This window comes from Bombus pyrosoma, linkage group LG15 (assembly GCF_014825855.1).
Source record: "Bombus pyrosoma isolate SC7728 linkage group LG15, ASM1482585v1, whole genome shotgun sequence".
In the NCBI taxonomy this organism is placed as follows: domain Eukaryota; kingdom Metazoa; phylum Arthropoda; class Insecta; order Hymenoptera; family Apidae; genus Bombus; species Bombus pyrosoma.
Window position 1 is genome coordinate 6,911,605 of NC_057784.1, and position 16,506 is coordinate 6,928,110.

Below are 16,506 nucleotides of genomic sequence, written 5' to 3' on the forward strand. Positions count from 1 at the left end.
AAGTTTGACAAAAAAGAACGACGAAATTTATGAAACATTCTAAAACATCGTTATGATTGCGATTGAGAAAGAGAATTCGAAGACGATCTGTTTAATATTTTGTCCACGTTTCTTCTATATTTTCGCTCATTTCTTCTATCTTCGAGGTATCTCTTTGCACCTCTACAGATGTTATTCTAACTACATAAATAGAGAAAATCGTAATTGATGATTAATTCAAAGCAAGATAAGAAACTCGACTTTAGGTAGAAGAATCCCACGCGCTCGTTAGCCGAACTACGTTGTTCTTACATGCAGCAACTGTGAATATCGAACAGAGATTTTCCCGCGAATAGAAAACGCGGCTAATGCGCGAAAGTCTCGGACCAGTTACTAACGACAATTCCGATTTGACGCGCTGACGCCGGGCGTCGCGCCGCTCTGTCATTACGCCGTTCACTGACAATGACGCGTTGACTTTCGCCATCGAGTCACGATGCAAGTCCTTAACATCCTTCGAAAAATCCATTTTCAAATCGTGACACTCGTTAAGCAGAATCTATTTATACGACAAGATTCTTCAATGATTCAAGTGAATAGTTAATTAACTGATAATTGCGGTTTCTGTCTTATTTATAATTATGAAATGGCTAGTTGATAACTATAACTAGCTTCTATTTGATATTATTCTAATATTATTGTGAATTGTTTCGAGTCCTTTCGCGGGCTTAAATTTTCGTGTAAGAAACAAAAATTCAATATAAAGTGTATCAACAATCTCTGTTCTTACGATTTGTTTTACGGTTAACATTGTTAATTTCAATTATTTGTTTTCGAAAATCACTAGTTGTAAAATACCATTGTAAGTAACTTGAATGTTAAAATAATTTTTAGTTTCACGAATTCAGATGAGATTTAATAATACTTGATCGTAATTTTAATTTTTATAATCTTTAGGCACCGTAATTTATAATTCCACCAGTTAAAATATGAAAAATGTCTCGTTCTACCAACTACAAGCAGTTCTACTAAATATCAAACTATACGAGCAAATTTCCTTTCATTTCTAAAAAAAAAAAGAAGAGAAAAGAAGTTTCAACTTCATCAGGAAACCTTCTAACACACGGCACCCCGTATGTAGAATCTTTAAACGAAATTAATAAATTAATATTCGCTACGAAAGAAGGAAACGTGTATTTGCTCGCGAAAGAAACGCGAGGCTGTGCCGAGCACAGTAGCTCTGGCAAGGCGGATACAATAAATAAACGATAAACGAACTCATAAACACCTCGTTGGGAACGATGTCGAAACACTGAACGCGCGGAAACAAGCAAATAAGGATGCTCGTTGCATTAGTGGCCGTTACGCTCGAGAAAGTTTTATTGCCGGACAATGCTGATAGGGAAGCGATTTGACCAAGTGGAGCGGTGGAGAATTTATTGCCATCGCGCAGAAAAATGTTCACGGGATGCCAGACCGAAGAGTTTCAGTAATCGAGACTCTTTAAAACGATATCACTTAGAGATTCGTTCGATTGCTTCGCTCGCTTAAACACCATTCGCGTATCGATGAATCGGATAAATTTTCTTTTTAATGCACGGTTACCAGGCGTCAATTGCTGCAGCGTTAGATCAAACGATAATAAAGAAGGGATGTTGAAACATTATAAATGGATATTATTGGCAAGATGTAATTTGTTTTTAATCTTTTTAATCGTAACCTCAATTAATTCTAATTTTTTTATGTCCTGATGGTACATTCAAGCGTATCATTTGTATTAAAATGTTAACATGAGCCGAGTTATTTAGAGCACATAGACGTGCAGATAAATTGATTAAAAAAGGTATTTGTACGTACCATTACTCTGCAATGAAACGTTTCGTATCAGGTGCCACATTTCATTTTGGTAGCATCAAATTCTTGTACAGAAAAACTTCGTTTATCCGCGCCACGTTTATACGAACAATTTAAATTATTTAGCATGTGCCAAATTAGACGAACAAGATATTATTCAGTTATGTCAACTCACTACTGCGCCTCTGTTAGCCAAACTACGCTTCAGCATACTTTCAGTTGTACTGTTATACGAACGCCTATTCCGAACTCGTACGCGTTCGATACGCAACTGAGTGTTTGGACCGGAATTGTTGTTCGACCTCAGGTGTCCGACCGTCGCTTCCTATTATCGGAATTAATAGGAGCAGTTTGGGGGGATAGCTATTATTATTGGAGCTCGTCGAGCATGTTCGCAAAAACAAAGCTCTAGTGTAAACATACAGAAGTATCAAATGATTTGAAATTTAATATACCCGTACCTTAATTAATTCGTATATACAGGTTATAACAGAACATACGAGGTCCACTTCCAGAGCTGATTGTACGTTTAAAAACGATGAAAAAAATTCGTATAAAATATATGTTCTACCTGGCTTCGTTTATGAGATATGACAAATTTTAAACGGAGGAAATTCTACCGAAAATGTTGAAATATTAAGGTTTACAATTGAACAAGGTTTTCAACAAATTCGTTAAACGGATCAGGAGCCATCCAGAATGACGCAAGTGGTCATTTTTAGCCTCTTCCGTGCAGTTAATTAGATAAGACAAAATTAAAACAGGACATTCGTTATATCTCATAAACGAAGACAGATAGAATACATATCTATATGTCGGAGACGAAGGAACACCGGAGCCTTCCTTTGGAACTTTGGGAAAAAACCCGTAATTAAACAATTATCATTCGACCTGATTGTACCTGTTCGAGATTCGTGACAATGAGCTCCGCAACCAGTCCGCAACGTAGCCGCGGTCAAGGGATGAACGTTTGCCTAACAAAGACCCTGTTTTCCGAGTAAGATGATCGTCAGGTGCCGATGCGTCTTCGCTAGCCTGAGGACCCGTTATAAATCCTAAGATTTAGTTAATTAAAGTCCGTCGAACAGACAAACAGCCTTTGTCTCAACTATGGGAAAATAGGGGAAACCTACCTCCTCACGAACGACTTTTCCCCAAGGCCGGTTAGCATTCCTTTTTACCACCGATATGGGAAATTGACCAATTAACAGCAACATCAATTTCCCTCACCTTCTGAACGAAGGCATCGCTCCACGAATCCGATGATCTCGTGCCCTTAGACACTCCCCGTCATAGTTTTCCTCGGTGGCATCAGCGCGACGGAAATTCATTCTTTCGTGCGATCTCATCGACGAGAAGGAATAACGTATTTGCGATCAGTGAATCTTTCACGTTTGTTAACCAAGAGTCGGACTTAGAGTTTGTGAGAACATACACCCGTTATCCCGTTGACCGCGGATTCGTTATCGAACCTAGGATCATTGCCATTAGCGTCTCGAGTACCTAATTACCACGGTTACTTGTCGATATCTGTAACAATCATATTTGCTCTAGTCAATATCTTCTCTATTGCATAACGACAATGTCTAATCACGACGAAGATTCGCTTCACGCCCTTAACCCCAACTCTGATCATAACGCCAACCCGACATATATATACTTCTCTGACTATTTTTAAGTTGCACAATCGGCTCAGACTCAAAGTGGGTCCCGCGTGTTCTGTTACAATCTGTATAAATGTTATAAAAAAATTTTGCAACCTCAAAAATGCATGTAAAGGCATCTAAAATATCCAAAGTATAATGCTTGTTATAGTATTTATTATATATTAGGTGAAATAGTGAACTAAATTCTATTTTTATTTATCTTCATAAAGATATGGATAAAAATAATAAATACGTAAATGAATAGAATGATAAATATGAATAAAAATATGCATAAATATCCACGGCCCACTCATCAAAATCTAGATCTCCATAAAGATGCCCACTCTACTCGCCACAAAAATCCCACGATCGATTGGATAACATACAAAGATTCTTTTATCCGTGGAAAAATCGCATCCGGCGATCGGATCGGCCGGTAGTCGCGTGCGATCGTAGATTTTCTCCTGGCGCGGGCGCGCGTCACGCGTGAGACGAATCGAAAATACGCCTGGTGATTCCCGCGGTCCCTTTCGCGTGCACTTTCGTTCGTGCACACTTGAGGATCACTTTTCCGAAGAAACGCCCTCGAACGGTGAAAGCAGCGCGTGGGTCAGTCGATTATTTCCTCGAGGGCGCCGCGTGTGGGTGATGACGCGACGAAAAAAAAATCGCCAGGCTTTAATAGAAACTTAATTTCGCGTCTGCCAATCGCGTCTTCCGCGTCTATCGGGTGAAACGTGGCGAATTGCCGGCACCAGACGGTGCGTATTATCAGTTTCACCGGAGTCGAGGCTTATCAGGCTTCTCTTTAGCCGTTTCATTGTTGGTGTTCCAGCTGGTCTTTGCGCGGAGAATTACGTGCTTGTTAGGCTCGTTACATAGGAAAATTGTTTCTGTACGAGGAGAGAAATAAGAGGAATATTTGTGGTGATGTAAGAGATTATCTTTGTATGTTGGATCTAATATTTGAAAAATTTATCTGAGAATAGTTTTTAGTTAGAGTGTAATAGTTTTTTTCCGTGATCTTCTGATTATAATTTTAAGTTCAGTATTTTTTACGTGTGATAATTTCTAATTTTACGAAACTTCACAAAAGTTCGTATGAAATGAGTCTCGTACAGATCGTAATAAGTTTCATTAAATGGCCAATTAACTTACATAATTCAATAAGATAAGCTTTTAGGGTATACGTCTTCTTGGAACAAAATTAATATTCGTTGATGAAAATTCGATAAAAATTCGAAGGATTTCTGTAATAATATAAAACGTTATATTTCTAAATTTCTATCATATATATTTATGAAAAATATAAAAAGAAATAAATGATGAAGTAGATAAAGAAACAAGCTGAAATATAAGCAAAAAGTGTATTTTAATTAATTTGCCATTAATCATATTAATTTCTAAATTGTTTAATAGCCGCAGATATTTATCTATCATTTTTCTGTCTATTACACGAGAGTCTTTCGTATCGAGGTAATAAATGCAGGTTAGATTTGTTTGGGTTTGACTGTAATGAATATTCAACGACGTAGTAATGAATTATGTATGAATGATACGAGAAATGAATTTCGAGTACGTAGAAGTTTTTCAATACATCGCTTATACATTATGACGCATTATGTATAAGCATTGCAGTGTGTTTTTTACAAAACAATTTTATACCATTTCACTATTTTGGAAAATTCGTTTCGGAAAACTCGTTCTATAAAGACTATACATATTGAAATAAACTGACTATATACAGATACATAGTAAATGAAAGAAAGAAATTTTAAATAAATATATTTTATTAATCAAAACAAATTGAATATCGAGCAATTGACCTAATAAAACGAAAGAATAATTTTTCTCCAAATTCATATCTGCTTACGTACAATACTACGTGACCCATCGATCGAACACGAGTGATCTATGGATCGTTCGGGATGCACGATCTAATCTTTGCCGAGTCCAATTCTTGGACCACGAACGAAACATTCCCATCCACGAAACCTAGACGACGACACACGGTACACTTGCCGTGGCTGACTTTCTAATTCATCATCCAGAATTATTCCACGCAATATGAGCGTCGGTGAAACGGATTTGCATTGTTAATCGAAAAATCGAAACGATCACGTAGCGTACACGCGGCTCCCTCGCAGCTACAGACGAAAAGTATCGATTATTGCTCGTGATCATGAAGGAACGATATCTCTTGTCATTACCTATCGAACTTATTGCCAATAAGAATCGTCGACCTCGTTCCTACTCTTCGAGGGGGAATCGAATTTAATTCGTGCCTGTATATTCGATTGACCATTACTTTCTATCCATGCAGATTGTTCTGTCGGAGAACGGGTAATCAATCGCGAGTGCAATCCGGATAAAGCTCGACCTCGCGCGATCGATCGAAAAATTCGCGGGATTTCTGCAAGAGAGGAGAAAACTCGGCTTTCTATTTCATTAGTTATTGCAAGGAGCGAATTTTCCTCGGGCAAGTAGGCAAGTTTTCTTTGCAGCAGTGACATACGTAATTATTGGGCATTTTATATAACTTCCGTGGGATGTGTAATTACGTAACATTGATTCGATTTGCTGCTATTCTTTCACTTGCCAACTGGTGGAATTTCGCGAATATCTTTGTAATAGAGGCCGATGAAGATTTCGATGGAAGAAAAGATTCCTTCGTGTCCTTGAACGTAAAAAGGAATCCACATATTATTGTCAGAAGATTGTTCTAAGTTTAATGTTCTACCAAAAGAAGCTCGAAGTGAATGCTCGTAAAACTAACAATGTCTCATTTAACAAGGAACACGAAAATTTATAGTCACGCAGATATATATTTACTGTAAAACAGAATTGGACGAACAGCAGACAAAATAAAAAATATGGCTAACTATTTAGTTACTATTTTTTCCTACGACATTTAGAAAATTTAATTTCCACGATAAAAATACATTTTGAAATAAATAAACACTACTATTAGGTTCCTAGCTAACCTGTAGTTACATTACAGGTTAAGTCACGCCATAAACATTTCCTGTCCGGTTTACAGCTACGACCCTCTCATGGTCGCGCTCTATCTGGAGCATGGAATAATTGCCCTGTATACTGTCCCTGGTTTCGTTCCAGTTTTTCATCTATCGACCATACACGGGGCATTGGCTCGTCGCTGACAACGTCATCCGTACTCGGCTTTAAGGGTCGATTAAGCGATTATCCCTCCCTGGATCGGTACACGTCAGATTATCCGCTTCCTGGTTTCATTTAACACCGATTACCCGTCTTTCCACCGTGAAATTTATTAAATTTTCACTCTTTTTATGTAAATTAGTTTTTATACTTTAATACATATCGATATTGATAACGTGCCTGACGCATCTACATGTTAGAATCTCCTACAAAATTTAGATAAGGTAAGGCTAGAATTCTTTGGATCAAGTTAACCAGCTATAAGCGTCTTTATAAATAACTCGGGAATTTCGCACTCTCCTCGTAAACTATTTTTCTCGTAATTCGCTAAATTCTATTACGAACCACTCTTAAGCGACCCACATTCGAAGTAGCTTATTCAAGTCGATATTATCGGCGTGATAAACGGTGAAATATATCGTGTACATTGACAGTTCGACTATCGCAGCTTCAAGCTTATTCTATTCTATTTTTACCATCGAATCAATTGGATACAGATTTCAGTTGTATTTTTAACGATTGAAAAACTACATAAGTAACATGTATACATTGGGTGGAAAATGTTTTAATCGCGTTCTAGATATCAGATCTATTTTTACGTGAAAAGTCAACTTCCACCCGTTCGCGCGATACTTTCGCTCGCAACCTTGTACTTTTATAAGCCAAGAAAACAGAATTTTTCTTAACTCGTTGAAGCGTTCGTAGAAACGAAAGGGTAAATACCCGTAATCACGAGTCAATGAAGTTTCTTCTCTCTCGCTAATCGACGTCATCACGTGTATCATCTACGGAACAGTTCACTGAATATCGTAAATCGATCGATTCACATTGTCAGTGACCGTATCACGAAGAAGGGATGAGAAAACTGGGCATTATAGACGTAAAAGAGGTGGTTGGGTGGTTCTAAACGAGGGTCCAGAACGGTGTCATGGGACACGCGACATGGAGGCCTACGGCGACACTCGAGTTTCTCTAATCCGGTTGATCAATCAGTTCCAGCAGAGTAATTTCGTGATATATGTAGTTAATCGGTTAGGAACGCGGTGTTTTTCTAGCGATATATCTTCCAGCTGGACGGAATAATTCCGGCCCGATTAACGAGTAACGCGGAATCGTAAATTTCGGTTTTATAAACTGTTGGCGCTTTTCGATCGAGCCTAGCGACTCGTTTGATCTCTTCCTGAGATCCTTACGGTATATAATCCGCGGTTATGTCGACGCTTGAAATACGGTTCGATCGTGAAAGAATTTCAAAGATTTATCGACTGCTGAAGCATCGAGGAAGATAGGGCGGACTGCGTAAATCTGGCCTTTTTCCGTAGACGTCTTATTATGCGAAAAAGAAATAACACCGATACTTCCTTAACCTGATTCTTTGAATTAAAGCTGAATAACTTTCGAGCATACGCAGCGTCTATTACTGATTATTCAGAAAGGTAAAACGAACAAAGATAGAAATAGAGAAAGAAGCGTGTCGAAGAATCAGACTGAGAAATTGTCGCTATAACGATTTATGAATCAAATATTTGGTTCCTTTATATCTTTCTGCATACTTGTCTTACTCTAATCGCTTCATATAATTTCTGAATACATTCTGCTTGAATAAAACGAAGGAAATAACTCTGACTGGCTTTCGAACTCGAATACTCCACTGTTTTATGTATATTTTATAAAAAAACAGTGCTATGTTATGAACTTTTACCAACACGAATTTTTATACGAAGAAAATTATTAACATATCAACACTATATCATACTGTATTATATCATTTAATGTTATAATAATGTTATACGTACTTATACTTAGAACAGTGTTGTACGAGCAATTTTCAAGTATCCGAACTAGAAACTGTTACAAGGAACAACAACTACGATATGATCTAAAACTTACAGAGTTAAGACAGCATATATCTCTAACGAACCACCCTGTGTAACCGCTAGAAACCATCGTGAAAAATGAAAAGAGAGTATGGAAAAATCGTCAACATCGAACTACCCAGCTATTAACGCACTCCACTTCCTTCGAAATCTTTGCAAGATTTATCGAATATTGTTCCCGAAGCTAGATTCGCGGAGATAACTGTTTCGACTGGTATTCAAGAACGCATAGATCGTCGACGGGACAGGACTTTCATCCACTTTCTTGTCTAGCACCATCCATCAAGCCTTCTAATTACAGCTCTTGAACATTGACCGAGAACGGCGTTAAACACTATCTACGCCCGTTCGCGGCCTTCCGTTCCGTGAAAAACGAACGAGAACCGACGCTCGTAACATTGTTCCGAAGAAACATGCCGCTCTTGCAACCGCGTTTCATATTGTTAGAGACCACGCGCCCATAGAACGAGAGGAGAAAAGCCAGGACGCGTGCAGTTAGCCAAGAGACCTGCAGGATGTCGTTATATCTCAATCGTCCGCGAGGTTCGCTCGAGATTTTCTCCGAGATAAAAGTTCGTAAAAGTTAACGTTGCGATCGTAATCACCTGCCACAAAGAAAATCGCGGAGCGGAAGTCGAACTCTACGGTCGTGCTTCCTGTCGACGATTTTTAAATGGATCGTTGGAGATTTTACGAGAAGGTACATTACGTATTGATGCGAACTTTCGTGTATAGTAATTTTTCTACGATCTTATTTAGGAATAGAGAATTCATAGATCATAGAAATGATCAGCCTTTAAATTTTCGTAAAAATTTTACACGTATATTTACAACGGAGAAAGCGAAGATTTCCAATAGACAGAAAAGACACGTTTCTATTAATTTTGGAATTTATATTACTTACGATTTGAACTGCGTTTGGAATCCTTATAAATGTAAAACAGTAAATGGTAAAAAAATGCGCGCTAGAAACCTATCTTTTTTAATTATTGTATAATTGGCACTTACGGATATAACTTGAGATATAATCTACGTTACGATAGAAAGTCCGAAATGTTAAAATAAATTGTTTTACCACTTACAACATTTTATGCCACATTTTATATGGAATTTATTTATGTATTCTTCCATGGCGAAAAGGTCATTGTACCTTACCTTCCACGTATATTTCCTTATCACACCGCCTATTAATTACGATAATACTGCATCTCACGTAGAAAAAAAAGAAGGAATCGCCCCTCGAAACCTAGGAGTTAGATAACCACGTTGCATAACCACACACTCGCAGCTATTAAATCATCGGCAAAGGGAACACGATCTTTATTACTATTTCATAAATCATTCACCGTCCACATAAATATTTCTCCATTTTCTACCACCCGTATACGTTCATGAAAAAAAGGAAAACAAATCGAAATCCGGCAGACCTTGCTCCAAGCACGTACACTCCATTCACCGGAACAAGCTGTTTCCTCAACACACTCGTACCGAATCAACTCTTCCTCCTCCAAACATCTACCGCCCACGTAACCCAGCCAAGTTCCAACGAAATCTACGTGCAATGCCCGAAAAGGGCGCCTGCTTAGCGCGGACACGCTAGCTTCGCGATTTTCCACGTAAATCGTTTAACGTGAAATTCTGGTTAAAAGGCGCAAAGAAAGAAAAGGAAGAGGCAAAAAGTCGAACGAAAATAATCAAACACCATTGAACTTGAACTGCGGTTCAAAGATTCCAGCGAAAGGTCTTGATCCATTTGCAACAATTAATTAGATTCGCTATGCAAAGACTGAATTTGTTGACATTCGAGCTAAAGTTAATAATTAATATTCAAAATTATATTATTCGATCTTGAATCCTCTCTGAACAGCATTCGTCTCTTAACGTAACACACGTATCATTAACAGTTGCTGTTCTGAAGGCAATGGACCAGCGTAGCATATATTTCCGCAATTCGTCTAACGGTTACAGCTATTACTCGAAATAGCCCCGACGCGTAGAAAAATTTCACGTTGTTTTACGATCGTCGACGAACTAGTCCAAATGGTCAGCCAGACAAACGCGCCACATTAATTAAAGTAGCTTTATCCGGATCTCTAGGGCAAGGAAAAGCTATCGCGACGATGGGACACACCTGCTTGGATTTTTCCGCGGGCGGATATCCGTGGCGTCTCTCGCACACGGCTGCACGGCAATTATTATAGCAAGATAGCCTGCATGAGTTATGAGAGAGATCTGCATTCTCTTCTCGATCCTCCCCATAGGCTCTATTTCATATCGAGTGTTCAAATCTCCGCCCTCCACTCCTGCCGCGTTCACGTCTTGTCTTTCCTTCTCGTTGCGCGTATTTCTGTAACCGACGCTGGAATACGCCCTCGAGAGATCGGCTCGCTATCGTAGCTAGGCGCCATCGTATTTCTGGGATGTGCCCTTGTCGTTGAGATTACATTTAAGAAGGGTAAGAGTCCAATCGTTCGAGTTCGAGTTCGATTTCGATCATTTTTCGTAAAGTTACGTCCGATGAAATATGCATGTGAGATGTTATCTAATTGTTAGTTTGACAAATTGGACAAGCTTCCTTTGTTCCGCGTTTGTAAGTTTCTCACGTATAATTAGAGCACGTTACTGCAATTACTAAGCAATTACATCGCAATTACTAAGATCCTTTCTATATCTTTCATAATTATGCTTTAAAATCGTGAATTAAATTTATCCTTTAATTAACGCCTTACTTCGATGTTCTACGTCCTTTCTATACTCGTAGTTAAATCTCATAAAAAAGAGAAGAAAAAAAGGGAAGAAATATACTCGAATCGCGAGAACAGACCACGAGGATACCTCCTAATCTCAAATTGCGAAGAAGCGTTTCATGAAATCTTCGATGGAAACAAAACTCCGACAAAATTCAATTAAACGAAACGATCACGCGACGCCATTAACGACGCTGCCAGATCTCCGAGGAGAATCGAAAACACGAACAGGAAACGGTTCGTCAAAGGCGGTCGCGAGAGTCGAGGAAATTAGCTTAAACAACCTCTGAGGAAAGCTGCATGAGAGGCTTCCCTGTATATATATATGTGTGTGTATACGCGAGATCTACGTCGCGGCGGGAGAATCGTAAATTGATTGTGCCGGCGAACAGGTAGGCAAGACTTAACGTAATACATTCGTCAGAAAGCAAGAAGGTGAAATCGAGCGATCTCTATTATTTAGCCAAGTGAAAACCGAGACTAAGTCGGAGACCTGGATGTCTTTCTCTCTTTCTGTTTCACCAACCATTGTAAATCATGGACTATTATACGCGCAAACGCGTGCATCGGTTATCACCGAGTGAACGTGGGATTCCCTATAACCGGCTGACGCGAATACGACAGCTGATAATTGTTTTAAAGCGCGCTTCATCGTGTATATCGCGATACAAGTGTCTGATACCGATATGGGAAATCCTTGCGTATGTCCAACTGACACCATACTGAATACACCATAAGACCATAAGTATCAAGACATTAGCTAGTTACATTTATCGGAAGACTGCATCAAATTTTACTTTACTTGATATTTTATGACATAAGACGCGTATGAGAGTAAAACAATAGCAAATTTCTACTTTACTTGGTATTTGACGCTATAAGTCGCGTGTTATGCGAATGAAATAACAGATTCGTAACGAAATAGCTGAAAATTACAACAATAGTCTTGATACTTGCAGCCAGCAGTGTGCCTGACGCTTACAGGAAACTTCTACTTACGGCAGCGGTAACGCGAGTCAGCCGAAAAGATTGACGTTACGATACACGTTGGAATGCATTGTTTTCAAAATTTCTGTACGTAACTGCTAGCGCGAATTCATCGAGCACGGGGTTATAATCGAATGTGCCGGGATTACAGGGCATCGCTTTTCGTTTTCTCGATTCTCACGGTTCGCGAGACGATTCGTGTCCGAATGATGAAAGTGGTTGTTGAACGTGTATCACTACGTAGATTGCAGCTACGCAATACGAAAAGCCTCACGTAACCCCATGCAAGTTGTTTTCGAGGGACGCGAATGGCGGCGCGCCTCTAGTAGCGCGATTAACAAAAGCGATCTATTAAATGGGCCATTGTGCTGTCCGGAGATGTGAATGACACGGCGCACCGCCACGGGGAAATTAAATTCTCTAACGCACACCGGCGAGATTCGCCGGCCACTGATTGAAATAATACACGCTACGGATAACATTCATGGCTATGGGCGATTTACTATGGGTTCATGGGCCTAGGATTCAAAGATCGCAGGTGAAAGATTCTGATTTTGTGAACTTATTGCCCGGGATAATTAGTTTGCCAGTGCAAGAGATCACAGAATGTCGGAACAAGTATTATCGGACAAGTATTAAATTAACCTTCGCATATTGAGCGTACTCGAAAAGTATTTAGTTAAAAGTAATCGTGTAGTTTTTGATTTGGATTATGTTCTATCGGTTTCCGAGAAAAGGTTTGGGAAATCGTAAACAAAAGGTTGTAACTTAATGGAGATTTAGCTTAAATTTCGATTTGCATTAAGTTGTACACGTACAGAAAGTAGATTTGAAAAAATTAATATAAACTGATCATGCTTCTGGTTTTCTCCGTAGATTTGAACTTTTTCAGAATGTTGCGCTATTTTTTGATAAAAAATGTAGGTTCGTCGAGTATCTAATGAGGAACTAGTACTGTGTAACTTATGGTACTCATCCTGTGTAAAATTACCTACTTGTTTTATAAGCTGTATTCCTAGTTATCGCAAGCTCAAGAACGTAATCCCAATTTATCCTTGTCGTCTGTCCTATCTCTGCACAACTCGTCCACTAAGAAAATTACATCTACTTTATACATCACGTAGCAGCTTCAATGAAATTACATATGTTTCTCTCATCATTACAAATCCATTCAACCTCACAATCAGAATCACAATCATTCGGCAACATTAATCCCTAAATTAGTAACTGCTTAGTAACTCCTAATGTACACGTCGAAATCCCTCGTAATTTCGATTTTTCATTGTAAATGAATCACTTTCAAAATGTTAAACAGAAAAATGTTAGGGTTTAATCACCGAAATCAAGGTACACGTACGAAATAAGTTACGACTTTACGGATCTCTTGTACTCCCATAACGCGTTTAAAATCTCTCATTCTGAAGGATTTAAAAACTACTTGGACGAAAAAACGAGAAGGTATGCACGAGAGTAAAAATGCAAGGGTACGAATCTTGTTGAAAATCTTGTCGTTGTCCCGGCACGACTCTCGGTATGCATAGCTTAAAGGGGAACTGGAACTCGCAGTAAGGAGTCTAAGATAATCACGTTTATACGACGGTCCGCATTCCGAGAATTCGATACTCTACTACGGGGAAGAAGTTGTTCCATGCTATCCGGAGCCGTTTTCACGATCGTTCAATTTGTACTCACGGCCAGCAATGATCGCTCCCTGAACCGAGCTGTGAAAAAGAAACAGGTATAATCTCGCCATCTCTCGATCATACGATTCAGATTCCACTTTGTTACGAATTCTCGGAAGAGTTGGAGCTTACAACGAGAAGATATTTTAATATCGATCGTACGATTGGCTGAGATAGACTTTGCTAAAAGCCAACTATGTAAAGAAGAGAATGGAATTAAAATTTAGAGAATTAGAATTAGAGAAAAATATGGTGCAAACGTTTTTTAGAAATTGAGTATTATAAATATTAATTAGTAGTTGACAAGCGTAGGGAATTGTCTTGGAGTGTATAATTGCTTGATATTACTATCAGTGTTAGGGCGATAGAAAGCGATCCTATGACCAGTTACGAATCAAAATTACCTAACATCCGCTAGGTGAGAGTTGATACGTGTGAAAACTTCGACGAAATCGATGACAACTCGAATATGATAGAAAAGCGCTATTAATCGATTCGAAGATTTTTAGTACAGGAAATTACAAGAAATTACACGAAATCAATAGGAATGGAAAGAAATCAAAAACATTACCAAATATTCAATTAACTCTCTCCACTCGAAAACTATCCTACCATGATCGAAAATATGATCGAAAATTACCAATAAAACTCGACATTTTATCTCAATTTTATTTACGACCGTACGCTCCAAATTTCATTAAAATTCCATCATCGAGATGTTACATTGTATGATTAAAATATCGGGAAAAAATACTTCCAATATACCTTCCTCCAAATCGATGGTACAATTGCAAAGATCCGACCGTCTACAGTGATTTTTCCCGATGGAGACGATACACGTCCCGTGCCATTAAAACGTAATCTCGTAATACCACGAGAAAAAACGGAGCATTGACGGACTGTAGTCTGGCAAAGCAGAAACACAAAGTAACGTTAGTACGTGTAATAAAGTAATCATCCGATCCAAGGAAGAGCAAAAAGCTGTGCGGGCAAGCTGTTATCCCTGCATATGCTTGAACCGCGATGAGGAATATTACAAAGTGCGGTCGAGTTGAAAGTAACGAGAGAAAAGCCGGCGATGGCTCGATTTTCGAACAACGCGTGGCAAGAACGAGAAGACGGTTACGAAAGATGAGCAAAGAGCGAAGAAGATAGGGAAAAAAGAGCGACTTACCGCTGGTTGAGCTGTACTCGCCGATGTATCGCCTCGTCAAATACCGCACTACTACGGCTGAAAGGAAAAACGAGATGTTAAACGTGCGAAACATTTTTCACCAAGAAAATACCAAAGCAATCAAAACGATGGACACGCTGTATCGTTTATTTTAAATGGAAGTTGCTCGTAATATATACGAATTTCTTACTATTTATAGTAATTAATTAACGATACTAAGTGTGATAGAAAGTTTCATTTATAGCGCAGCATTTCCTGAACTTTTCTGGGATCTTTTGTTAAGAATACGAGTAAGATACCTTTTTTTTCTTTATGTTGAGAACATTTGGAGAAACGTTTGTTATTTTGATTGCTTCGGTAAAAATATGTATATACAAGTTAATTGTTATTTGATAATAAAGAATGGCACATGATTTAAACTTATCACAATCTACTTAGTTGTTGTCACATGTTGTTGAATATTCAAATTAACTTATAATGAGAAAATGAGAAAATTAAAATATTCTAAAATTGCTAGCTTCAGTTTTCAATCAGCTTTTTGTTACGTTTATTCGACTTGATAAAATCGGAGGTGACGCGATTTCATAGTAATTTAAATATATTTTAATCGAAGTTGTCGTCGGTATCAGGCTGAATGAAAGTGTCAGTCGTTCGTTTCTTAGTTTTAACAGGAACTGGTTTATATAAGTGAAAAGCGACTAATTAACTTCTCTGTTTGACCATATCGTATCTTTATGCATTTTTTCTGAAGCATTTCGATCTTATATTATAAAAACGGAACAGTGTAGTTTCCAAGGCACTAAATTCCAAATAATAGATCTTTCAGTCTGTTGCTTATATCACGCGAAATAGAATAAAACTTTCATAATCGATAAAATTCTCCTTTAATGACACTAAATACGATACCTCAACATTAAATCTATATACGGTTTTACGTAATTACCTTGTTTGATAAATTTACCTAAAAACTTGCAAATTAGAGATAAGAATGTGCAAGAAACGTAGTCTTAACGTCTGCATCGATATACTTTACCAGGACGTGGTCGAAAAATATCTGTTACATATATTTACGTCAATAATTAACGCACTTTTCCTGTCTAAACAAGTTAATTGACGTCGATAAATTTGACAAGTGTATCACAGTCGTTAGAAAGTTACCTATTAGCACATACATCGACCATCATACTCGCTATTAAAGGAAATTACAGAAACTCTCTAAGTTCACATTACTAAAATATAATTCATTCAATTGTTTCTTGCAAACTTTTTAATTTCAGATAAGAGTTCGTTTTTATTTTCCTTGCGTTATAATACAAGTTCCACGCTTTAGTCGTCGATAATTCTAATCTGAACGTAATTTAAACCTCAGAGCATTGTAATCAC

General features: G+C 38.2%; 1 protein-coding gene across 3 annotated transcripts in view; it reads right to left on the reverse strand.

Annotated features, from left to right (window-relative positions):
- The window catches only part of LOC122575640 (ras-related and estrogen-regulated growth inhibitor-like), an 86,383-nt gene that overhangs the window by 54,879 nt on the left and 14,998 nt on the right, over positions 1-16,506 (reverse strand). For 2 of the 3 annotated variants that reach the window (XM_043744916.1, XM_043744915.1), the window contains exon 1: positions 1,837-2,090. In XM_043744916.1, the coding sequence (XP_043600851.1) occupies positions 1,837-1,876 (40 nt within the window). In that variant the 5' untranslated portion in view covers positions 1,877-2,090. Of the gene's footprint in view, positions 1-1,836; positions 2,091-15,123; positions 15,181-16,506 lie in introns of those variants that run through there. The other variant, XM_043744914.1, reaches the window with a different exon arrangement.